Raw genomic sequence first — 24,850 nt, forward strand, 5'->3', positions numbered from 1 at the left:
GAATGCTGTATTGTATGTGAGTGAGAGAGGTATGAGTATAGTGGTATAGTGTACCTGTTGTGCATTGTCAGGTTTGTAGAGTTCTCCAGGCTTGCTGGGCCTCTGCTCTAGGCTGTAGTATTTGCAGGGGTTCCACTGTACCAGAGGAGGGTTCTGGGTAGGCTGCGGTCCGTTGGGGACGCTAAGCTGCATGACCATCACTCCGGGGCCTGGGGGCGGCACTCCTGTAGCACACAGACAAAGTTGAATGAAGTTACACAGTAGAGCAGTGTTCTTCAATCCAGGCAGGGCCACATTTAGTATGACACAATGTTGTCAAGTGTCCTGAAAAATATATAGTGGAGAACAGACTTTCCGTAAAGTTAAGAATAATGTTGGCTCTCTTTGTGGCATTTCTATTTGCAATGGCCCATGTACAGTATGTTGCAACCTCCTAAACGCAACGCTGGTCTAGGCTTATATGTCTAGGCTTATATGTCAAGGCCAGTACTAACACAGCTGATTGACGTAAATCAACAAAGTCCGAAAACGTCTCTTTGTGAACCAGATGAACAGTCACCTGAATATTGCTGCTGCATCTGCTGAGGGTTGCAAGGGGATGGAGACTGGCTCATCTGGTACTGCTCTGAGTTGGGCTGCAGGTACCCCACTGATGGGCTGGGAAAGAGACACACACACACAGCGACACACACACTGTGTAAGCACTTGGCAGCCCTCCACATGCACAGACGGTAGGCATATCACGTCGACAAGCTGCGGTCTGCTAGGCTTCAATTACAATGCAAATATTTTGTTTAGCAAGCATGTAGAAGGAATGTGAAAGCAGCAAGTGTGTGTGTGTGTGTGTGTGTGTGTGTGTGTGTGTGTGTGTGAGTGTGTGTGTGAGAGAGAGTCACAGAAAATACAGATTCAAGTGTTCAAGAGGTTGCTTATTGATTCCAGTCTTGTGAGTTTCTATCCTATTCAATAGTTTAATGACCTCAGGGTGTCAAACACTTAAGCGTGCATTCAAGCGGTTGACGCGTCAGCAGGAGAACGTGTTACAGATAGACGCACTGGCAGAACACGTCTTGTAACAGATAGTGTTAAACAACTTCATTCACACCTGGATGGATTCAGACCATTACTCTGCTTCTGGAGTGCAGACAAATTCCAGGTAATGCTTTTGTTTTTTTTTAAAAGCGTACTTTATTACATTTCTATTACTTCTACAAGTGAGCTGTAACTTGTTCTCAATGAGTATTAGTTATCTAGGGTTCTAGCTCAAAATGTCTGCTGTGGCATCACCCGGGTGTGTGTGACATGTGACATGTTGGGAGTAGTGGAGTTTTCCTATACAATATCAAGCACTTATATAATAAATCTTATTTTACGCGTCTACCTTGTGCTGTTCTGTTGTGTGGGGGTGATGACACTGTAGTATATGGGCATTCCTTGGCCTGGCATGGGTCCCTGTACACCCTGGACAGTCTGGAGAGACTGGCTGACTGGCACCATGACTTGCTGCTGGTACTGCTGCTGTACCACCTGCTGAGACTCATTGGCCACCGGCACCTGATGGTAGATGTAGAAGGTGATATACTGTAGATAATCGCTTAACCAGAACAGGGCGTAAACTAATGACACTGGAATACTTGACTTGGGAAAGGCTATTGGGGTTCATTTATGTTCTGGGTTTTGTCTTTGAACTAAATAACATATTAATAAATATTCATAATCGAAGAGAGAAGTTGTCTGGCTCCTCTTTAGATCCACGTCTTAAATAGACAAGAGTCACAAACCGGTTAAGACTTTTATCAAGAAAAGGGTTGTAGTTATTTTACCATGTTTCATTGAAATGTACAGCTGTCCATCATCGACATAGCACTAAAAAAATTGACACTAGGAATAGCATCACAGAGGTAGCATATTCAATAAAAACAGAGCCTTGAGGAACTCTGAAACGTTCATGTACACTTTCGTGATTTAAGAATGCACATCAGAGAATGGAATTCAAGTCAATTCAATACACCTATATGTTGACAGGCAATTTGTCTTTCTTAATTGCCCCTGAGGGAATAAATCAAGTTTTATTGAATTGACTTGAGGGCCTACTGTACCTGATATGTGGGCATCTGTGGGTACTGGACCATCATCCCTGTCATCTGTCCTTGTATGCCCTGCCTCTGGGAAGTGATGAGGGTCTGGTTCTGGGGCTGCTGGGGTACTCCCATCATCCCCTGGTACTGCGGCTGCTGGCTGGGCATCATGGTCTGGAGACCTGCTTGAGACAACATGCAGTGTGTTAATACAGGTGTGTGTGTGAGTGTATTCGGGGAATGCTGCACTCCTATTATCCCTGTACCTACTGGTGACGACCATATCACGTCATGGTTATGTTAACACAGGCTGTCTAGAAAGAAAGGAATGTATACCTAAAGCCAAGGAAGACCCGGGTCTGGATCTTAAAAAGTTGCCAAAGAGAGTATAGCAGGGGGTAGGCTTGTTGCAGCCTTAATGCTCAGGGTCCTACAAGTATAATCATGGTAACTTTCGGGAACTCATTGCATCAGTACTGTTCTCCCCAATTACACAATGTGGTAACTAAAATAGCCATTTAATCCTGGTAACCATTATTTAGCTGACCTTGATCCTTGTGTAAAGAGATATCAAAAAGTCCTACAGTTGCACCATTTACAGCATCCTGACTGGCTGCATCACCGCTTGGTATGGCAACTGCTTGGCATCCGACCGCAAGGCGCTACAGAGGGTTGTGCGTAAGGCCCAGTACATCACTGGGGCCAAGCTCCCTGCCATCCAGGACCTCTATACCAGGCGGTGTCAGAGGAACGCCCTAAAAATTGCCAAAGACTCCAGCCACCCAAGTCATAGACTGTTCTCTCTGCTACCACAAGACAAGCTGTATCGTAGCGCCACATTTGGGATCAAAAGGCTCCTGAACAGCTTCTACCCCCCAAGCCGTAAGGCAGCTGAACAGTTATTGCATTGACCCTGTTACTTTTTTTGCACTGGCTCTATGCACACTCACTGGACTCTACCTACAAACTCATTCACACACACACTTTCACACTTCACCCTGCTGCTAATCTGTTTATTATCTATCCTGACTGTCTAGTAACGTTTACCCATGCCTACAGTACCAGGCAAAAGTTTGGACACACCTACTCATTCAAGGGTTTTTCTTTATTTTTTATATTTTCTACATTGTAGAATAATAGTGAAGACATCAAAACTATGAAACATATGGAATCATGTAGTAACCAAAAGAAAGAGTTAAATCAAAATATATTTAATATTTGAGATTCTTCAAAGTATCCATCCTTTGCCTTAACTTCTTCGGGCTAGGGGGCAGTATTCGGAAGTTTGGATGAATGAGATGCCCAAAGTAAACTGCCTGTTACTCAGGCCCAGAAGCCAGGATATGCATATAATATTGGTAGTATTGGATAGAAAACACTCTAAAGTTTCCAGAACTGTTAAAATAATGTCTGTGAGTATAACAGAACTGATATGGCAGGTGAAAACCCGAGGACAATTTTTTCCCCCAGCTCACCTCTGATTACAATGGCTGGGAATGGGAATATAAAAGGAAGACCTCCCAGATTGCAGTTCCTATGGTTTTCGCTAGATGTCAACAGTCTTTAGAAAGAGTTTCAGGCTTGTTTTTTGAAAAAAAATTGCTAGAATTTGTAGTTTTTCTAAGTGGCTCCCATTTTGGCTGTAGTGTTTGTTGCACGTTCCGGTGAGGGCGTGAACTTCGTTATTTATCTCTTCGTTATTTATTCTCCGTCTTAAATTTTCCCGTTTATTTCCATATTAGGGTACCTGAGGATTGATTAGGAACGTTGTTTGATATGTTTGGAAGAAGTTTATTGGTAACTTACGGGATTCATTTGTATGCATTTTGAATGAGGGAAATGGAAGTGGATTACTGAGTCAAGCGCGCCAATGAAACTTACTGTTTTGGGATATAAAGGACTTTATCGAACAAAAGGACCATTTGTTATGTAGCTGGGACCCTTGTGATTGCAACCAGATGAAGATCTTCAAGGGTAAGTGATTTATTTTATCGCCATTTCTGACTTTCGTGACGCATCTGCTTGGTTGGAAAATGTATGTAATGCTTTTGTGTGCAGGGCGCTGTCCTCAGATAATCGCATGGTGTGCTTTCGCCGTAAAGCCTTTTGGAAATCAGACAAAGCGGCTGGATTAACAAGAAGTTAAGCTAAGAATAAGTTAAGAATAAATGCTTCACAGAGTTCAAGCAATAGACATCTCAACATCAACTGTTCAGAGAAGACAGCATGAATCAGGCCTTCATGGTCGAATTACTGCAAAGAAACCACTACTAAAGGTCACCAATAAGACGAAGACACTTGCTTGTGCCAAGAAACACGAGCAATGGACATTAGACTGGAGGAAATCTGTCCTTTGGTCTGATTTGAGATTTTTTGATTCCAACCACCGTGTCTTTGTGAGACGCAGAGTAGGAGAATGGATGATCTCCACATGCGTAGTTCCTACCGTGAAGCATGGAGGAGGTGGTGCTTTGCTGGTGACACTGTCAGTGATTTATTTTGAATTCAAGGCACAGTTAACCAGCATGGCTACAACAGCATTCTGCAGCGATACGCCATTCTATCTGGTTTGCGCTTAGTGGATTTATCATTTGTTTTTCAACAGGACAATGATTCAACACACCTCCAGGCTGTGTAAGTTTTATGTGACCAAGAAGGAGAGTGATGGAGTACTGCATCAGATGACCTGGCCTCCACAATCACCCGACCTCAAACCAATTAAAACGGCGCCGGAGAAGGCGGCTGACGTTTTACGCGTCCCCAACCGATTGTTTCTTTTAAACTTATTTTGTACATAATGTTGCCGCTACAGTCTCTTATGACCGAAAATAACACCTGGACATCAGGACTGCGATTACTCACCACGGACTGGCAGAATCTTTTTTTTTTTCTTCCTTTAACGAGTCTGACGAGCCCGATGCGAATGATATACTGCTTTCTCGGGAACAAGCCCAGATCCCCGTGATTTGCATGAAGAGGCGGCAGAGAAAAATGGGCCAGAGGGCGGGCTGCCTTCTGAGAATTCATAGGCGATCAAATACATTTTAGTAATTTAGCAGACGCTCTTATCCAGAGCGACTTACAGTAGTGAATGCATACATTTCATTTCATGCATTTATTTATTTTGTACTGGCCCCCCGTGGGAATCGAACCCACAACCCTGGCGTTGCACACACCATGCTCTACCAACTGAGCCACAGGGAATTAACCCACACTTCTTTCCATTCTGCTAGCAAACTTGCAATTTTTGGAGAATAAAATCGATGACCTACACAGAAGATTAAACTACCAACGGGACATTAAAAACTAATATCATATGCTTCACAGAGTCGTGGCTGAACAACGACACTATCAACATACAGCTGGCTGGTTATACACTGTACCGGCAGGATAGAACAGCGGCGTCTGGTAAGACAAGGAGCAGCGGTCTATGTATTTTTGTAAATAACAGCTGGTGCACGATATCTAAGGAAGTCTCGAGCTATTGCTCGCATGAGGTAGAGTATCTCATGATAAGCTGTAGACCACACTATCTACCTACAGAGTTTCCTTCTGTATTTTTCGTAGCTGTCTACATACCACCACAGACTGAGGCTGGCACAGACAAGGCTGACAGCATTGAATAAGATGTATTCCGCCATAAGCAAACAAGAAAATGCTCACCCAGAGGCGGCACTCCTAGTAGCTGGGGACTTTAATGCAGGGTAACTTAAATACGTCTTACCAAATTTCTATCAGCATTTTAAATGTGCAACCAGAGGGGGGACGGGACACTGGACCACCTTTACTCCACATACAGAGATGCATACAAAGCTCTCCCTCGCCCTCCATTTGGCAAATCTGACCATAATTCTATCCTCCTGATTCCTGCTAACAAGCAAAAAATAAAGGACGCACCAGTGACTTGATCAATAAAAAAAAAAAAGTGGTCAGATGAAGCAGATGCTAAGCTACAGGCCTGTTTTGCTAGCACAGACTAGAATATGTTCCGGGATTCCGCCGATGGCACTGAGGAGTACACCACAGTCACTGGCTTCATCAATAAGTGCATCGATGACGTCGTCCCCACAGTGACCGTACGTACATACTCCAACCAGAAGCCATTGATTACAGGCAACAGCCACACACTAAGCTAAAGGCTAGAGCTTCCGCTTTCAAGGAGCGGGCCTCTAACCCAGAAGCTTATACGAAGTCCCACTATGCCCTCTGACGAACAAACAAACAGGCAAAGCATCAATACAGGACTAAGATCGAATCGTACTACATCAGCTCTGACGCTCGTCGGATGTGGCAGGGTTTGCAAACTATTACAGACTAAAGGGAAGCACAGCCGAGAGCTGCCCAGTGACACGAGCCTAGCAGACGAGCTAAACTACTTCTATGCTTGCTTCGAGGCAAATAACACTGAAACATGCATGAGAGCACCAGCTGTTCCAGAAGACTGATCACGCTCTCCGTAGCCGATGTGAGTAAGACCTTTAGACAGGTCAACATTCACAAGGCCGCAGGGCCAGACGGATTACCAGGACGTGTACTACGAGCATCCGCTGACCAACTGGCAAGTGTCTTCACTGACATTTTCAACCTCTCCCTGTCCGAGTCTGTAATACCAACGTGTTTTAAGCAGACCACCATAGTGCCTGTGCCCAAGAACACTAAGGTAACTTGCCTAAATTACTATCGACCCGTAGCACTCACGTCGTCTGTAGCCATGAAGTGCTTTGAAAGGCTGGTCATGGCTCAACACCATTATCCCAGAAACCCTAGACCCACTCCAATTTGCATACCACCCCAACAGATCCACAGAAGACTCACTCCACACTGCCCTTTCCCACCTGGACAAAAGGAACACCTATGTGAGAATGTTATTCATTGACTACAGCTTAGAGTTCAACACCATAGTGCCCTCAAAGCTCATAAATAAGCTAAGAACCCTGGGACTAAACACCTCATTCTGCAACTGGATCCTGGACTTCCTGACAGGGCCACCCCCAGGTGCTAAAGGTAGGTAACAACACATCCGCCACGCTGATCCTCAACACAGGGGCTCCTCAGGCATGTGTGCTCCGTCCCCTCCTGTACTCCCTGTTCACTCATGACTGCATGGCCAGGCACGACTCCAACACCATCATTAAGTTTGCCAATGAGAACAGTGGTAGGCCTGATCACCGACAACGACAAGACAGCCTATAGGGAGGTGGTCGGAGACCTGGCCATGTGGTGCCAGGACAACAACCTCTCCCTCAACGTGATCAAGACAAAGGAGATAATTGTGGACTACAGGAAAAAGAGGACCGAGCACGCCCCTATTCTCATCGACGGGGCTGCAGCGGAGCAGGTTGAGAGCTTCAACTTCGTTGGTGTCCACATCCTTAACAAACTAACATGGTCCAAACACACCAAGACAGTCGTGAAGAGGGCACGACAAAACCTATTCCCCCTCAGGAGACTGAAAAGATTTGGCATGGGTCCCCAGATCCTCCTCATCGACAGCATCCTGACTGGTTGCATTACTGCCTGTTATGGCAACTGCTCGGCCTCCAACCGAAAGGCACTACAACAGAGGGTAGTGTGAACGGGCCAGTACAGTACTGGGGCCAAGCCATCCAGGATGCCATCCAGGACCTCTATATCAGGCGGTGTCAGAGGCCGGCCCTAAAAATTGTCAAAGACTCCAGCCACCCTAGTCATAGACTGTTCTCTCTGCTACCGAACAGCAAGCAGTACCGGAACGCCAAGTCTAGGTCCAAGAGGCTTCTCAACAGCTTCTACCCCTAAGCCATAAGACTCCTGAACATCTAATCAAAATGGCTACCCAGACTATTTGCACCCCCACCCCCCCTTACACCACTGCTACTCTCAGTTATCATATATGCATAGTCACTTTAATAACTCTACCTACATGTACATATTACCTCAACTAACCAGTGCCCCCGCACTGACTTACCGGTACTCCTTGTATATAGGCTCATTATTGTTATTTATTATGTTACCATTTCCTCTTTTTTATACATCGTCTTTCTTTTTAACTGCATTTTTGAGAAAGTGCCCGTAAGTAAGCATCTCACTGTACAGTCAACACCTGTTGTATTTGGCACATGTGTCAAATAACATTTGATTAGAATTTTTTTAGATATCTGAACCTTATTGGTGTTGTTTCTGTTGATCGTGTTGACTGGGTGGCCGAACGGACTCCCATATACAGTGTTGCCAAATCAGGTAGGCAGCGAGTCGGTCATCAACGCCTTGATGAAGGTTTTAATGCCTAAAACGCAACACACTGTTGATAAATGTTTATTCAGGAAAAACACAGTGTACAGGAGTCCTGGCTTTCCCCAGTCCTGCTTACTTTTCACCCACACTACTGGATCTAAGCAAGATTCTCACGCAACTGTGCATCTTCATTTTAATATGAAGTGTAGAAATGTAGTTGGCGTTTGGCCCCCCAACAAAATCGGAATTTGACATGCTAATGATCCCGTTCAAAATCTGGTAATTGTCTCTCAAAAACAGCTGTATTAATCTAAATTGGTGTGTGAACAAGGACGTGGTCGGGTGTAATTTAAACTGCACAGCACTGTAAAGACAGTCAGATAGGTAGATGAGAGGGATGGGCATGGTACTGACCTGACTGCTGTGTGGGCTGGGGCATCGGCTGGGAGTGCTGGGTATGGGCAGGGTAGGACACCTGGTGAGACATGGGTCCAGGCCGGTACTGCTGCCCCGTGCTGGGGTACTGCCCAGGGGGGTAATACGACACATGAATCTGCGGGGGGGTTAGGTAGAGGGAGGGAGAGAGAAATACACAGTTCAGTTAAAAAATAAACTTTCCAACCAAAGTGCATGAATAGAGGAGCAAACTAAAAATCAACTATTGCACATCCAACAAACTATCCCAGGCGGTGCAGGGTGTTTGCTTTTCACCCTACTTGTTTGACTCCATCTGAGTTAGCTCCCTATTGTTTAGTTCTGCGAGAGAGACAGATCTGTAAGCTGTGAGCCTTATAGCTTTAGTGGCTGTCATGAAATGCACACTACAGGAACACTAGGGCTCTAGAGAAATCTCACTCTGCCCATGGTATTCTCCTTACTGTGAAAGCACTGCCACTAGCTACCTTACAAACTGCTGAAAGAACTGCCACTTCCTCACGAAGCCAGCAAGAGACATCAGTGCAGCTATTTGCCAAATTCCTACTTGGGCATTGTAGGAACCCCAGTGTAGGGTCAATGACGTGGAGGTTTTGTCCTCCAGAATATAAATGAATTTTTTATGGATCCAAACGCCTCGTTACTGACTTGGCTGGAGGGCAGTGTGACGAGAAGAGAGAGAGAGAGGTATCGGGAGGCAGGGAGACGCAGCGGCAGGGAGACGCAGCGGCAGGGAGACGCAGAGAGACATATAGCAAGGTGTAGAGAGGTAGAGATGTGTAGAGAGAGAGAGAGGTAGAGAAAAGATGGCACAGAGAAAGCGCAGACATCACAGCCAGTCACACAGCACTGAGTGGGAGAGAGACATGGTCACACCGTCGCCGTGTGTGAATCCAGCTGCGATTTCACAGGAATCACACCATTGACATTTTCTTACATTTGATGGTAAAGTTGTCTAACAAAAAGTGTTTGACTCTCTCCAGCTTCTCAAGCTGTGTGTGTACTTTCGGTCAACTTATAGTCCAACTGCGGCTCTGTATTCATTATATTTGTGCACAGCTGCTGATGTAAAAAGGGCTTTATAAACATCTGATTGCAACAACAAAAAAAACAATATATTACCTGTTGTGGGGGAGGTGGCTGCATGTATCCCTGTGGCGGTGGAGGGGGCTGCATGACGGTCTGGGAGGGAGGTGGTGGAAGAGGAGGGGGGTGGGGGTGTCCAGTGTTAGGCTGGTAGCCAGACGGAGGGGCCAGGGGCTGGCCTGTGGTGGCCATGATGTAGCCAGTCTGGGGTGGGGGGTGTTGGGTGAGGACAGTGGGCCCCTGGGTCTGGTACATGGTGGGGGGCTCCGGGGCCTCGCTGGAACCCTGTCTACTCAGAGTCATCTGGCTGAACTGGGGAGCCAGTTCCTCACCCTGAGAGAGAGAGACGAGGGGTTAGAGTTACTGGCAGGTTGAAAACCGTAAACATACTGGGCAAAGTTCACAAAGGATATAAAGGATCTGGAAGGATTCTGTATGGAGGAATGTTCTAAGATCCCTCCCAACGTGTTCTCCAATCTCATAAAATGTTTTAGAAAATTCCCTTTTTCCTCGCGAGGTGAGGTATTGAAAAGAGGGGCGTCAATTGACCCCTAGCTTTTAGAGAATTGTTTTTATTACTTTCTCTGAGTAGTAGTATAAAATAATATAATAATACAATAAAAACGTGCGCATAGAATAAAGCTCAGTATAAAAAAATTGAAAATGGTTTGATCATCCTTATCGTGGGTGTCAATAATTTTGGACCCCACTGTATAACAGTATATACACACTCACCGGACAGTTTATTATGTACACCCATCTAGTACTGGTTCGGAACCCCCTTTGCCTCCAGAACAGCCTGAAGTATTCGGTGTCGGAAACGTTCCACAGGGATGTTAGTTCATGCATCACGCAGTTGCTGCAGATTGGACAGCGGTACATTCATGCTGTGAACAGCCAGTTCCATCTCATGCCAAAATGCGCTTTTGGGTAGAAGGTCTAGCGAATGCGCATGCCACTAAAGTAAACTGAACTTGCTGTCATGTTCCAGGCAATGTTTTTCCACTCCTCAATTGTCCAATGTCGGTCGAGTAAACCATTCCAACGGTTAACAAAAACGGCATTCTGAGATGCCGTTCCGCAACCCACTGTTGTACATCGTTATTTGTCCGTTTGTGGCTCGCCTGTTAGCTTGCACGATTCTTGCCATTCTCCTTCGACCTCTCTCATCAACGAGCTGTTTTCGCCCACAGCACTGCCGCTGACTGGATGTTTTTTTTGTTTGTCGCACCATTCTCAGTAAACCCTAAACACGGTCTTGCGTGAAAATCCCAGGAAGGAGGACGTTTCTGAGATGCTGGATCCGGCGCGCCTGGCACCAACAATCATACCACCCTCAAAGTCTCTTAGGTCACTAGTTTTGCCCATTCTAATGCCTCCATGCATTCTGCCTGCTTTATGTGACAAGCCCTGTGACTCATCCATTTGTGAATGGGGTGCGGTACCTAATTAACTGGACGGTAAGTGTATAATGGCTACAGTACACTCCACTGCTACTGAGCCTTCCATACCTTGCCTTTCTCACTATCAGTCGCATAAACAAAATCACTATTAGTCATTAGACAAACGACATGGTAACATGATAATTCTCCATTTACACCAACGGCCTTACAAACGGCCTGTGTTCATGGTGTATCTGTTAGTGCATGTGGTGAGACAGGATGGTAGTAGTACCATGTACTGCTGGGGAGGAGAGACAGGCAGCAGAACCTGGGGACAGGAGGATGAGGAGTAGGACACAGGCTGAGCTGGCTGCAGAGACCCCACCGGCGAACAGAGGGAGAGATGGAGGGAGAGGGAGAAGGAGAGGAGGAGATGCAGACAGAGTTCAGGTAAGGACACAGAGGGCAGTTATTGGGCAAAAGAAGAGGAAAAATGCAAGAATATACTAATTTCCAGTTACATTTTTCTACAATTTTTTTTATTAAGTTCATGCCATGAGCTTCTCCCTCACCTGAGCCATCATGTGGTTGTGATTATGGTTGTGGTTGCCCAAGGGGTGTTGCTGTGGGGTGGGCAGCAGGGCGGTCTGGGGAGGCTGGGTTTGGACCTGTTGGGAGGGGCAGGGCAGCAGGCTGCGACCCCCAGGGCAGGGGCCAGGCTGGGGGGCCGGGGGCTGAGGACACCCATCTGGACTCACCAGGGGCAGACCTGCAGGAGATAAAAGTCAAAACACAGAAACCGCACTGTCTGTTCCTAAACATTTCCGCACTCTTCAGCATTTCTTTCCTCTACAATTTGTGAGCTTTCGTTACTCCCCAGACTGGCTCCTCTGGTCAGTATGGAGATGCTTGTGTGTGTGTGTGTGCGCACGCTCGCCGTAAAATACGCACCAGTGCGTGAGCCCCTGCAGGAACCCTGTGAGCTCTTGTTGCTGCCCAGACTATCTCCTCTGGTCAGAATGGAGATGCCAGAGAAGCTGGATGCCTTTGTGACCGGGGGCCGCAGGGTCCTATTGGAGCTGTCTGAGTCTGTACTGCTCCAGGGCCTCGGCTCCAGGCACTTCATTTCACTGTCCGTACTGCTCTGGCGGCTGCTGGAAGCACGGCTGGAGCTCTCACGGTTACCCCTAGAAAGGGGAGAGAGGAGAGCGGGAAGTGAAGGGGAAGAGAAAGAGTGAAAGGGGAAGATGAGGGAGAGAGGTGGAGGGGGTAGGGTAGATGAGGGAGAGAGGTGGAGGGGGTAGGGTAGATGAGGGAGAGAGGTGGAGGGGGTAGGGTAGATGAGGGAGAGAGGTGGAGGGGGTAGGGTAGATGAGGGAGAGAGGTGGAGGGGGTAGGGTAGATGAGGGAGAGAGGTGGAGGGGGTAGGGTAGATGAGGGAGAGAGGTGGAGGGGGTAGGGTAGATGAGGGAGAGAGGGTAAGGAAGATGAGAGAGAGGAACAGAGAGAGAGAGGAACAGAGAGGTGGCGAGAAAGAGGGCAGGAGAGAGAAAGGGGTACAGAGGCACAGGGTGATCAGCAACAGGTTAAGAGCATGCACGTTGACAGGGCGTGAGAACGCTATAACCGCCGCCACCATGGGGCACTCGCCGTTCATAACGTTGACATCAGTAAACCGCACAGCATTCAACAAACCAAAGTGCAATAAAGACGTCGACTGGCTGGTGAAACCAAAATTCAGGCAACAAACCACACAGTTACCACCACATACTGTAGTGCACCCTCCCCCAACCAGCACACACACAACAAAAACCAACACAGAGAACCACATGCAGGTGACGGATGCTTTATCCAAGGTGAAAGAACAAAGGACGAGAAGAAGACATAAGGACAGCAGAATGAGGGTGTGAGACAAGGTCCATAACTCACACCTGACACACCACTACAAATACAATAAGGCCAATGGACAAAACACGCCCGCGCATAGACACACACACACACACACACACACACACACACACACACACACACACACACATATATATATATACACAGTGGGGAGAACAAGTATTTGATTGCCGATTTTGCAGGTTTTCTTACTTACAAAGCATGTAGAGGTCTGTAATTTTTTATCATAGGTACACTTCAACTGTGAGAGACGGAATCTAAAACAAAAATCCAGATAATCACATTGTATGATTTTTAAGTAATTAATTTGCATTTTATTGCATGACATAAGTATTTGATCACCTACCAACCAGTAGGAATTCCGGCTCTCACAGACCTGTTAGTTTTTCTTTAAGAAGCCCTCTTGTTCTCCACTCATTACCTATATTAACTGCACCTGTTTGAACTCGTGACCTGTATAAAAGACACCTGTCCACACACTCAATCAAACAGACTCCAACCTCTCCACAATGGCCAAGACCAGAGAGCTGTGTAAGGACATCAGGGATAAAATTGTAGACCTGCACAAGGCAGGGATGGGCAACAGGACAATAGGCAAGCAGCTTGGTGAGAAGGCAACAACTGTTGGCACAATTATTAGAAAATGGAAGAAGTTCAAGATGACGGTCAATCACCCTCGGTCTGGGGCTCCATGCAAGATCTCACCTCGTGGGGCATCAATGATCATGAGGAAGGTGAGGGATCAGCCCAGAACTACACGGCAGGACCTGGTCAATGACCTGAAGAGAGCTGGGACCACAGTCTCATTAGTAACACACTACGCCGTCATGGATTAAAATCCTGCAGCACACGCAAGATCCCCCTGCTCAAGCCAGCGCATGTCCAGGCCCGTCTGAAGTTTGCCAATGACCATCTGGATGATCCAGAGGAGGAATGGGAGAAGGTCATGTGGTCTGATGAGATAAAAATAGAGCTTTTTGGTCTAAACTCCACTCGCTGTGTTTGGAGGAAGAAGAAGGATGAGTACAACCCCAAGAACCCCATCCCAACCGTGAAGCACGGAGGTGGAAACATCATTCTTTGGGGATGCTTTTCTGCAAAGGGGACAGGACGACTGCACCGTATTGAGGGGAGAATGGATGGGGCCATGTATTGCGAGATCTTGGCCAACAACCTCCTTCCCTCAGTAAGAGCATTGAAGATGGGTCATGGCTGGGTCTTCCAGCATGATAACGACCCGAAACACACAGCCAGGGCAACTAAGGAGTGGCTCCGTAAAAAGCATCTCAAGGTCCTGGAGTGGCCTAGCCAGTCTCCAGACCTGAACCCAATAGAAAATCTTTGGAGGGAGCTGAAAGTCCGTATTGCCCAGCGACAGCCCTGAAACCTGAAGGATCTGGAGAAGGTCTGTATGGAGGAGTGGGCCAAAATCCCTGCTGCAGTGTGTGCAAACCTGGTCAAGAACTACAGGAAACGTATGATCTCTGTAATTGCAAACAAAGGTTTCTGTGCCAAATATTAGGTTCTGCTTTTCTGATTTATCAAATACTTATGTCATGCAATAAAATGCAAATTAATTACTTAAAAATCATACAATGTGATTTTCTGGATTTTTGTTTTAGATTCCGTCTCTCACAGTTAAAGTATGATAAAAAATACAGACCTCTACATGCTTTGTAAGTAGGAAAACCTGCAGTGTATCAAATACTTGTTCTCCCCACTGTATATAAAATAAACCACTGTCACCACCACTTCATTGTTCTAACTATGGTGTTGTATATAGAAACCAGGCCCCCCGGGTGCGGTCTGAAGCGTGAAGTCACAAGCTCTGCTACTGTGTAGCAACCTAGCGATGCCTATTTTAATTAAACAGCGATCCATTGTGACTACTACATTCGTCGTCACTAAGTTTCACGTACAGACACAGACAAATCGCGGGCCGGAAAGCTACAAGGAGGCTCATGCCCTAGACATCAAGGATCTCTCTCAGACCAGGATGAAAACTCCTACATCGATAATGATCCTTTGCTAGTTTTGGCCTCCTTCACCCGTTCGGCGTGATCCTTAGTGATTTTTCTGGTGCCGTTCAGCCCCACTCAAATTCAAATTCTTCCATCTTCATGCGCCGTCGGGAGTTTCCCCATAGGAATACCTGGACGGTGTCAGCGCCATCACCATCTACCGGGTCTTAATGTCTATGATAAACACACTGTCTCGTTGGAATATTCACATAGTGCTGTCACCCTGGGTGAGGGCTGCTGCCAAGATTATCAATCACACCTGGCATTATTAGAATGCATCCAGCGATGACCAACTTGTCATAACCTACTGTACTACCCCAACATCGGCTCACTGTCGCCATGTCTACTTCCTACGGCTTACTTTTTCTTACTTCTAGCTTAATCAAATTTGGATTTTATTGCATCTCAATCAAATTTGACAAATGCAGGTTCGGGACAGTAACATGATGACAGTGTTTGAGTATTCAGACTCATTACCTAAAATGCTGACAACAAATGCTTGGATTTCTGACTAACAAAAGAAAATTCAACTCAACTGAAATACAGTGGGGTGCGATGACTGCACATACTGTGGTAACCTGTTGGAGGGGAATATCCACAGAACAATAACAAGCTATACCACCACAAGACATCACAGGCAGGCAAAATGGCCAAGTCTGCTAAACTTGTCTGTGCCAGATATTCGGAGAAATGACGGAGGTATCCTAAAGCGGATGTGAACTTTGTCTCTGCCATCATTTCCTATAACAGCGATCACCAACCTTGATTTGGGATGAAAATGTCTACTTCAACGAGTCTGCAGCTCTGGATGTTGTGCTTACTCCGGACCAGGGCCGTTACGGTGACCGTATTACCGCCACACCAGCGGTCACGAGTCATGAAGGAAGTCAAATTCCACATGACGTTTAGTCACAGTAATTAGCCTTCTCCAAGCTCTGAAATTGCTGATGGTCATTAGTAAACTTGCTAACTGCCTGGTACTCAGCACTCTATTGTCCCTCTAATCACTCTGACGTCAATGCAAATGTAAGCAAAAATCTAATCAAACACTTAATGAGAGCCCATGAGCTCATGTTGCACAACATTTCTATAGACTGTGAAATTACGTGAGAAAACTGTGATGGACTCTATTAAAAAGAGGATCCTATCAGCTCTCTATAGGCTAGGCCTACTATATTAATCAACTTTCCTAAAATAAAGCACATTGCTCGTCTTTACAACAGGAGTATAGCCTACTTGGCTGGCATGAAATGGACCACATAAAAAGCGTCCTCCATTTGTCATTTAAGTGCATAGATGACATGTATCCCCCTACCCCTTTTTGAGACAGCTGCATGTTAATAGTCCATTCTAAATCAAAACAAATTAGACATTTTATTTAGTGTATGTCAAGACAAGATTAAATCAAGAATAGTCTGATGGGTGACAATATTAGCCTATCACCTGTGATATATATAATATCACTTGTGAATGATGCCCAGCGTAAGGAAAGAAAGCATACATATTTTTTGACCACTTTTTAAAATCAGTCCCACACCTCATTTAGTCTAGCCCATAGGCCTATGTGTTTTGGTAAGGTTTGTATCACAACTAAAATGCCCCCCAAAAAATCTTAAAATGAAGCACATTAATCAGCTTTAAAATGGGTGTAGAGCCTAAATGGCATACATAAGCAGCGTGTGAGTTTTGATAATGGTGTTTTCCCGCTGATGGAACATTTGAGCTTATAGTTCATCAAATTTTAAGATAAAAAAATAAAATAGCATGGGAAAAAAAATGTTTATTTAACCTTAATTTAACTAGGCAAGTCAGTTAAGAACAAATTGTTATTTACAATGACGGCCTACCAAAAGACATCCTGCGGGGACGAGGGCTGGGATTAAAAATAAACAAATAAAATAAAAATATAGGACAAAAACACATCACGACAAGAGACCACAACACTACACAAGGAGAGACCTAAGACAACAACACAGCATGACAGTACAGCATGGTAGCAACACAACATGGCAACAGCACAAAACATGGTACAAACATTATTGGGCACAGACAACAGCACAAAGGGCAAGAGGGTAGAGACAATAATACATAACGCCAAACAGCCACAACTGTCAGTAAGTGTGTCCATCGTTGAGTCTATGAATGAAGAGATAAAACTGTGGTTGTATTAATCTATCACATCCCACAACTGTCCCAGACTATGTTTGGAATATTTATTTCTCTCACAGAATGTCAACTTTTGTATTATTATAGTAGATTGACATAGACTAGTGCTTTTGATGTTCGTTAGGCCTACTCATCTTGTTGGCTGACGAAAAGTACGTGGACAGTTCTTCCAATATCATCAATAGGCACCTCGGAATTGGATAAGGACGTGCGCAGTTGCGTCCCCAATGTGTCTTGTCTTCACTTGTAGCCTGTGAGAAAGACCCGATCACATGACGGACAGCCATGTGAGTGAGAGGTATGTCGGAGCACGCAGAAATAAGGTAATTTAAGTTATTATATTCAGCCCAAGGTTACAACGGCCACTGGCCGCAAAAGGCATGGATTTTTTTTAGGGGGCATTACGGCCACACCAAGGGGATGCCGCTGGGAAATTTGAGGCATTATTAAGTGCTTGTCAAATTGTAAATGAGAGACTGATGAAGTGTGTACAGCCTGCACAAAAAACAAAGCATCAACAAAGCATCATCATTAGAGTCGCATAATGCAGCCTTAGAATGTATAAAAAAAATCGAAACATATAGCCCAACGTTTGTAACACAACTAAAGTTACATTAATAACTCTAAATTAAGCATATTGGAGTACCTGTTTCTTTGTTAACCACTCAACACAGAATAGCCGCAAGCCCTCAAATCGTTTGGAGAAAATATCCTTTATTTTTTATTCATATTCGTTCAATTGTATTCTTCATACTATAAAATATGAGTGCAGCCCACATGCATATGGCATAGCCAGATCAGGACCTAACATAAGGACGACTCAGTGTATGCTATTCTGTTCTTCTGAAAGAGACTTCATTTTCTTCATATCGTGTTTCTTTAGACCTGTCTAAAATAAATAATGAATTTATTGTGAAGGTATAGGCTATATTAATCGGATCTATTAGACTTTTTAAAATGTAGATGTTACAAAGGTTTGCATCAGTGGCTTGTAGGTTACGTGTGGAAGCCATTAGATGCTAAATGTGTACGTTAATTAACGGTCAATTACCGTGAGACCGGCAGTAATTTGCTTGACAATTACCGGCTGACAAAATAGACCGCCGTTGCCCTCTGTTCTATTGGCAAGCTTGCAGTCACTGGAGAAAAAAACGGGATGAGCTCCATTCGAGACTATCCTATTAACGGGACAAGAAAAACAAATATTCTATGTTTTTCAGGGTCGTGGCTGAACGAGGACAATTTACATTGAGAAAAAATATAAACACAACATGTAAAGTGTTGGTCACATGTTTCATGAGCTGAAATAAAAAAGATCCATATGCACAAAAAGCATATCGCTCAAATTTTGTGCACACATTTGTTAACTTCCCTGTTTCTCCTTTGTCAAGATAATCCATCCACCTGACAGATGTGGCATATCAAGAAGCTGATTAAACAGTGGGATCATTACACAGGTGCACCTTGTGCTGGGGACAATAAAAGGTCAGTAAAACGTGCAGTTGCGTCACAACACAATGCCACAGGAGCGTGCAATTGGCATGCTGACTGCAGGAATGTCCACCAGAGCTGTTGCCAGATATGTTAATTTATCAATTTGGCTGTACGTCCAACCAGTATCTATATCTGTGACCAACAGATGCATACCTGTATTCCAAGCAATGTGAAATGCATAGATTAGGGCATAATTTATTTCAAATGACTGATTCCCTCATATGAACTGTACCTCAGTAAAATCAATGAATGTTTCGTTTATATTTTTGTTCAGTTTACATCTCGCTGGTTTTTCTATGCATCAAGACCAGATGGCAGACTCGGGTAAGACGAAGGGAGGGGTGTGTCCCTTTGTTAACAACAGCTACTGCACGATCTCTAATGTTAAGGAAGACTGAAGTAATTTTTTTAAATAGAATACCTCATGATAAGCTGCAGACCATACTATTTTCCAAGAGAGTTAATATATACTGCTCAAAAAAATAAAGGGAACACTTAAACAACATATCCTAGATCTGAATGAAAGAAATAATCTTATTAAATACTTTTTTCTTTACATAGTTGAATGTGCTGACAACAAAATCACACAAAAATAATCAATGGAAATCCAATTTATCAACCCATGGAGGTCTGGATTTGGAGTCACCCTCAAAATTAAAGTGGAAAACCACACTACAGGCTGATCCAACTTTGATGTAATGTCCTTAAAACAAGTCAAAATGAGGCTCAGTAGTGTGTGTGGCCTCCATGTGCCTGTATGACCTCCCTACAATGCTCCTGATGAGGTGGCGGATGGTCTCCTGAGGGATCTCCTCCCAGACCTGGACTAAAGCATCCGCCAACTCCTGGACAGTCTGTGGTGCAACGTGGCGTTGGTGGATGGAGCGAGACATGATGTCCCAGATGTGCTCAATTGGATTCAGGTCTGGGGAACGGGCGGGCCAGTCCATAGCATCAATGCCTTCCTCTTGCAGGAACTGCTGACACACTCCAGCCACATGAGGTCTAGCATTGTCTTGCATTAGGAGGAACCCAGGGCCAACCGCACCAGCATATGGTCTCACAAGGGGTCTGAGGATCTCATCTCGGTACCTAATGGCAGTCAGGCTACCTCTGGCGAGCACATGGAGGGCTGTGCGGCCCCCCAAAGAAATGCCACCCCACACCATGACTGACCCACCGCCAAACCGGTCATGCTGGAGGATGTTGCAGGCAGCAGAACGTTCTCCACGGCGTCTCCAGACTCTGTCACGTCTGTCACGTGCTCAGTGTGAACCTGCTTTCATCTGTGAAGAGCACAGGGCGCCAGTGGCGAATTTGCCAATCTTGGTGTTCTCTGGCAAATGCCAAACGTCCTGCACGGTGTTGGGCTGTAAGCACAACCCCCACCTGTGGACGTCAGGCCCTCATACCACCCTCATGGAGTCTGTTTCTGACCGTTTGAGCAGACACATGCACATTTTGCAGGGCTCTGGCAGTGCCCCTCCTGCTCCTCCTTGCACAAAGGCGGAGGTAGTGGTCCTGCTGCTGGGTTGTTGCCCTCCTACGGCCTCCTCCACGTCTCCTGATGTACTGGCCTGTCTCCTGGTAGCACATCCATGCTCTGGACACTACGCAGACACAGCAAACCTTCTTGCCACAGCTCGCATTGATGTGCCATCCTGGATGAGCTGCACTCCCTGAGCCACTTGTGTGGGTTGTAGACTCAGTCTCATGCTACCACTAGAGTGAAAGCACCGCCAGCATTCAAAAGTGACCAAAACATCAGCCAGGAAGCATAGGAACTGAGAAGTGGTCTGTGGTCCCCACCTGCAGAACCACTCCTTTATTGGGGGTGTCTTGCTAATTGCCTATAATTTCCACCTGTTGTCTACTCCATTTGCACAACAGCATGTGACATTTTTTGTCAATCAGTGTTGCTTCCTAAGTGGACAGTTTGATTTCACAGAAGTGTGATTGACTTGGAGTTACATTGTGTTGTTTAAGTGTTCCCTTTATTTTTTTGAGCAGTGTATATTTTTATACTGTAGGTGTCGAGTTATCACCACAAATCAATGCTGGCACTAGGACCGCACTCAACGAGCTGTATAGGGCCATAGGCAAACAAGAAAATGCACATCCAGAGTCGGCGTTTCATGGCCGGTGATTTACATTTACATTTTAGTCATTTCGCAGACGCTCTTATCCAGAGCGACTTACAGTAGTGAATGCATACATTTCATACATTTGAATACAGGGAAACAGAAATCTGATCAGCATGTCACCTCGTTTCAAGAAATAATCGTATTTGTACACAATGACAAATGTGCATTGTTTAAAGTACACTTTTGTGTCTCAGTCACAAACGACAGCTCCAATAAGCCCGCTATGGTGAACGAGAGGCTTGTAGAATCATGAGTATTTCTGAGTTTTTAGTTCGTCTTTTGCTCGTAGGGGTCCTGCGAGCTCTGGGCATTACTGAATCAAATTAACAAAAGGAGTTGAAAGTCTTTTTTTGACTGAACGACATGAAAAGATCCGAGTCAGTAAAAAGAGTCAAACATCCTTTCACTAATGTCTATGGAACTAATTACAACCTACTCAAATCCCCTTTTCAACATTACTGAGCTAAGTCGGCTAAAGACGTTTCAGTATGATTGTTTCACTGCTGCAGATCACAACCAACACAGAGAGATCTCTCCTTAGGATACCGCAGACAGTAGTAGTAGAGACAACTGCTGTACAAGTAGTAGAGCAAAGATGAAGGGGTTACAAAACCAAACCAGATTAACAACCACCAAATCAACAAAAAAAATAGGGGGATGCAATGCAGTAGTACAGTACTATAAAAGATGTAGCAGTGAAGATGACGGGTAGATAATAAGTAGTACCCACTCCCAGAAAAACCAACCACAAAGCAGCCATGCAATGGACCTCACAGTGCCAACCCCACGCCAATCAAGAACACCCGGTGGCTGCGTCCGAAATGGCACCCTATGCCCTTTATTGTCCACTACTTTTGACCAGAGCCCATAGGTCTCCGGTCAAAAAAGTACCGCACTAAATAGGCAATAAGGTGCCATTCCGGACGCACCCAGTCAGTCATAAAATCACCACTAGATACAGGGTAGATGGGCATGGAAACACAATCACAGACTACTAGAGTCACACATCACCCGGTTGTGTCAGTACCTAAAGATCTGTCTCCTCTTTTGAGAGCTAGAGGAGTAGCCTTCAGTGGAAAGTCTGCTGGGTGATAGTGGAAGGAGAGAAAGGCAAGGCCGGGGGTTAGTGGGTGGGTATAGGAGAGGGGGCCAGGTAGGTAGGTAGGTAACAGCGCTGCACTGTATCTAACCCCCAGAACAGAGAAATAATGCACACAGAGCAAAAATGTTGACAGCTCAAAACAAGGAACAAAGTTATCCTACTTCTTTCCTTCTCTTAGTACATCTGTTTAATAATCGTTCATCTCTATCAGAGAGGGAGAGGGTTTGAAAGCTATACTTATTTGTTTGGAATATATTTGGAAAACTATTCTCAGCTGCACATGAATATCAATTCACCCCACATTCCAACCAATGATTTATATATACACTAGATGACTGATAGGGAGGGCTGTGTTGAAGCTAACCAAGGCTCCCATCTTGGAACTCCCCCACCGTTGTAAAAAATATTTAGGAAGTTATAGAAATGCATTTATTAATGTCTAAATTCGTTTTTGCCACATTTATTCTATTACAGACACCTTAATGCAGACTATTAAATTATATTATGTGAGCTAAAAATAAAAAACACTTTTTTTCCCATTATATCATTTTTAGAGATGACTAATGTTACTGTCCCCACTACAACAAAATATTTAAATACATTTAATTTTGTCTTGTAACATTTAATTGAAATACTATGAAATTCCTTTCGTTCCTGTGGAGGACGGCTCCTACTGGGGAGTGCCAATATGGCCGACTGGTTGCTTCAAAGCGTCTCAATGGCCAACACATAGCATCAGCAATCCAGGGTTTATACACATTAATTCCAACTCAGCAAAACCTAACCCTGGTTCGTGAAACTTCAACATATATACTGCCAGAAGGATTATATTGCATGTGAACTTTTCGATGTCTTGAAATACACCTAAATGTAAGTTGGTGGCCTAGTTTGATGGTGCCAGGGGGTTTGGAACAGGGTTAGAGAGCCCTGACGTGACCAGACCACCCACTGACTGCTTCTCCTACCCACCTAGGGGAGTAAACTGACTGGGGACTAACTCCATACTCTAGGGTCCCTTTACAAGTGCACACACGAAGCTGTCCATTGTGATGCATACGGTACTGTTACTGTGAGCTTACCTGTTGTCGTTGATGTATCCATTTTGAGAGGACTGAAAAGGAAGAGACACCTGTACATTACGAATAGCTACAGCTAGTCGATCCCAAAACTATATTTATTTATTAGCTATAATTGGACTGGGTGGTTTATTGAGAACATATTCTCATTTGCAATAAATGCTTGGACAATGAAAACTGACTCATGTCAATTCTGTCAAGTACTGTATAAGCTAAGGTTACCTAAGGTTCACTCATGACCTCCAAGAATATTAACTTCACTTATTACTCTGCCTTCTAATTCTATTCCACCTGAATAGACTCTATTGTATGAAGTAAGCCGTTCTCTCTCCACCCATAAGTTAATACAATTAGCTGTTAGTTTATACAGTGTGAGGAATGGTTAGTGGAACAGACAGTGGGGGACAAGTTAACAAGTTAGTCCAACTGCCCATCTCCACTGTTGAGTGTGCCCCACCACTTACTTCTCGGGCAAAGATCCGGTCTCGTACCCTCTGATACTCCTCCTCCCTCTCCTCTATTGATTTGCTGCGCCGCCCGTCCTGCAGCGGCACACGGATCTGCGATTGGACAAGAGGAAAGAGGGGCGGGATCAGCAACCTCATTGGACAGAAGTGGTATTCACTGAATACTCTTCAGAGCATCTTCTCAAAAATACAGTAAATCTAAGGTAAAACATGCGATTTATTATTCAACGATTTGTTATCAATACTAAAGCCAATGGGATATGATATTCAGCCTTCTCATATCTCGTGTTGTATAAAGATCAACAAAGCTAAAGATAGCAAGAAATACTTTTTAAAATCACTACATTATAAAAAGCTACACATGAAGAAGTGTCTATCATCACCTGATTATCATCCTTGTCCATACTAACATCGTCTCTCTTGAGGATAAACTTCTTCTGGAAGTCCAAATTCCTTTCATCCTTGATGTGCTCGGAGAACCTTTGATCTGGGCTGAAAAAGAAATCATATTCAGCAACTCTTGGTAGGAGAATGGAAGATATGTATGTATGTGTTTCTTTGTCTTACAAAGTTCTACTAATTGCCCTCTAACTTCTATTCATTTCCTTCTATGTTCTACTAATTGTCCTCTAACTTCTATTCATTGCCATTTAAGTTCCACTCATGAAGTTATATGAAGTACTAACTTCTACCATTCTCACACTTACATGCGTGTGTTGCCGGTCTTGTTGATGATGACAGCCTTGCCAGTCTGGTCTACGTTGTGGTCCATGCCAAAGTAGGCAGCTACACGGTGCAGCAGCATGCGGTGGTACGATGTCATCTGGGGGAACTTCTTGTACTGGTTACTGGATGGGAAAGGAGAAGATGACACCATATAACTTCATATTATAACTCATTTAATAGGATATCTGTGATGGACACCAACCTATCAGTCTAGTAATGCGGAAGTACAGTGTCTCCGCACATCTTTCTTAGATGTTTTAAAGGGTAATTGTCCACAAAATAAAATGGTCAAAACAACAAAATAAACTCGAGATGAGAGTAAAGATACCATCTGTGTTGTAAAATAAACTTTTTGGTCCACCAGCCACTCACGATTCTTTACCTGCCAAAATATGTTTTCCGCAATACAGGTTTTATATATATATATATATATATATATATATAAATAAAAATCCAGATGACCATGCTTTTTGTTTCTCTAAAACAATAAATGTATTACTAGTATGAAGTAAATGGGGTACAAAAAAATAATTTAGATACAATAGTAACAAT

The 24,850-nt window shown here is 44.6% G+C and overlaps 1 protein-coding gene across 9 annotated transcripts in view; it reads right to left on the reverse strand.

Moving 5' to 3' along the window:
- Positions 1–24,850, reverse strand: part of r3hdm2 (R3H domain containing 2) — a 92,442-nt gene that overhangs the window by 8,416 nt on the left and 59,176 nt on the right. For 7 of the 9 annotated variants that reach the window (XM_029695025.1, XM_029695024.1, XM_029695022.1 and 4 more), the window contains 14 exons: positions 24,280–24,420; positions 23,956–24,064; positions 23,570–23,665; positions 23,109–23,140; positions 21,955–22,011; positions 12,146–12,381; positions 11,767–11,963; positions 11,487–11,564; positions 9,849–10,145; positions 8,706–8,844; positions 2,100–2,260; positions 1,382–1,554; positions 560–657; positions 55–224 (listed from right to left, as the gene is read on the reverse strand). In XM_029695025.1, coding sequence (XP_029550885.1) covers positions 55–224; positions 560–657; positions 1,382–1,554; positions 2,100–2,260; positions 8,706–8,844; positions 9,849–10,145; positions 11,487–11,564; positions 11,767–11,963; positions 12,146–12,381; positions 21,955–22,011; positions 23,109–23,140; positions 23,570–23,665; positions 23,956–24,064; positions 24,280–24,420 — 1,984 coding nt within the window. The remainder of the gene's footprint in view (positions 1–54; positions 225–559; positions 658–1,381; positions 1,555–2,099; positions 2,261–8,705; positions 8,845–9,848; positions 10,146–11,486; positions 11,565–11,766; positions 11,964–12,145; positions 12,382–21,954; positions 22,012–23,108; positions 23,141–23,569; positions 23,666–23,955; positions 24,065–24,279; positions 24,421–24,850) is intronic. The other 2 variants (XM_029695028.1, XM_029695029.1) reach the window with 2 other exon arrangements.

The sequence above is a fragment of the Salmo trutta genome, chromosome 16 (genome assembly GCF_901001165.1).
Source record: "Salmo trutta chromosome 16, fSalTru1.1, whole genome shotgun sequence".
Taxonomy (NCBI): domain Eukaryota; kingdom Metazoa; phylum Chordata; class Actinopteri; order Salmoniformes; family Salmonidae; genus Salmo; species Salmo trutta.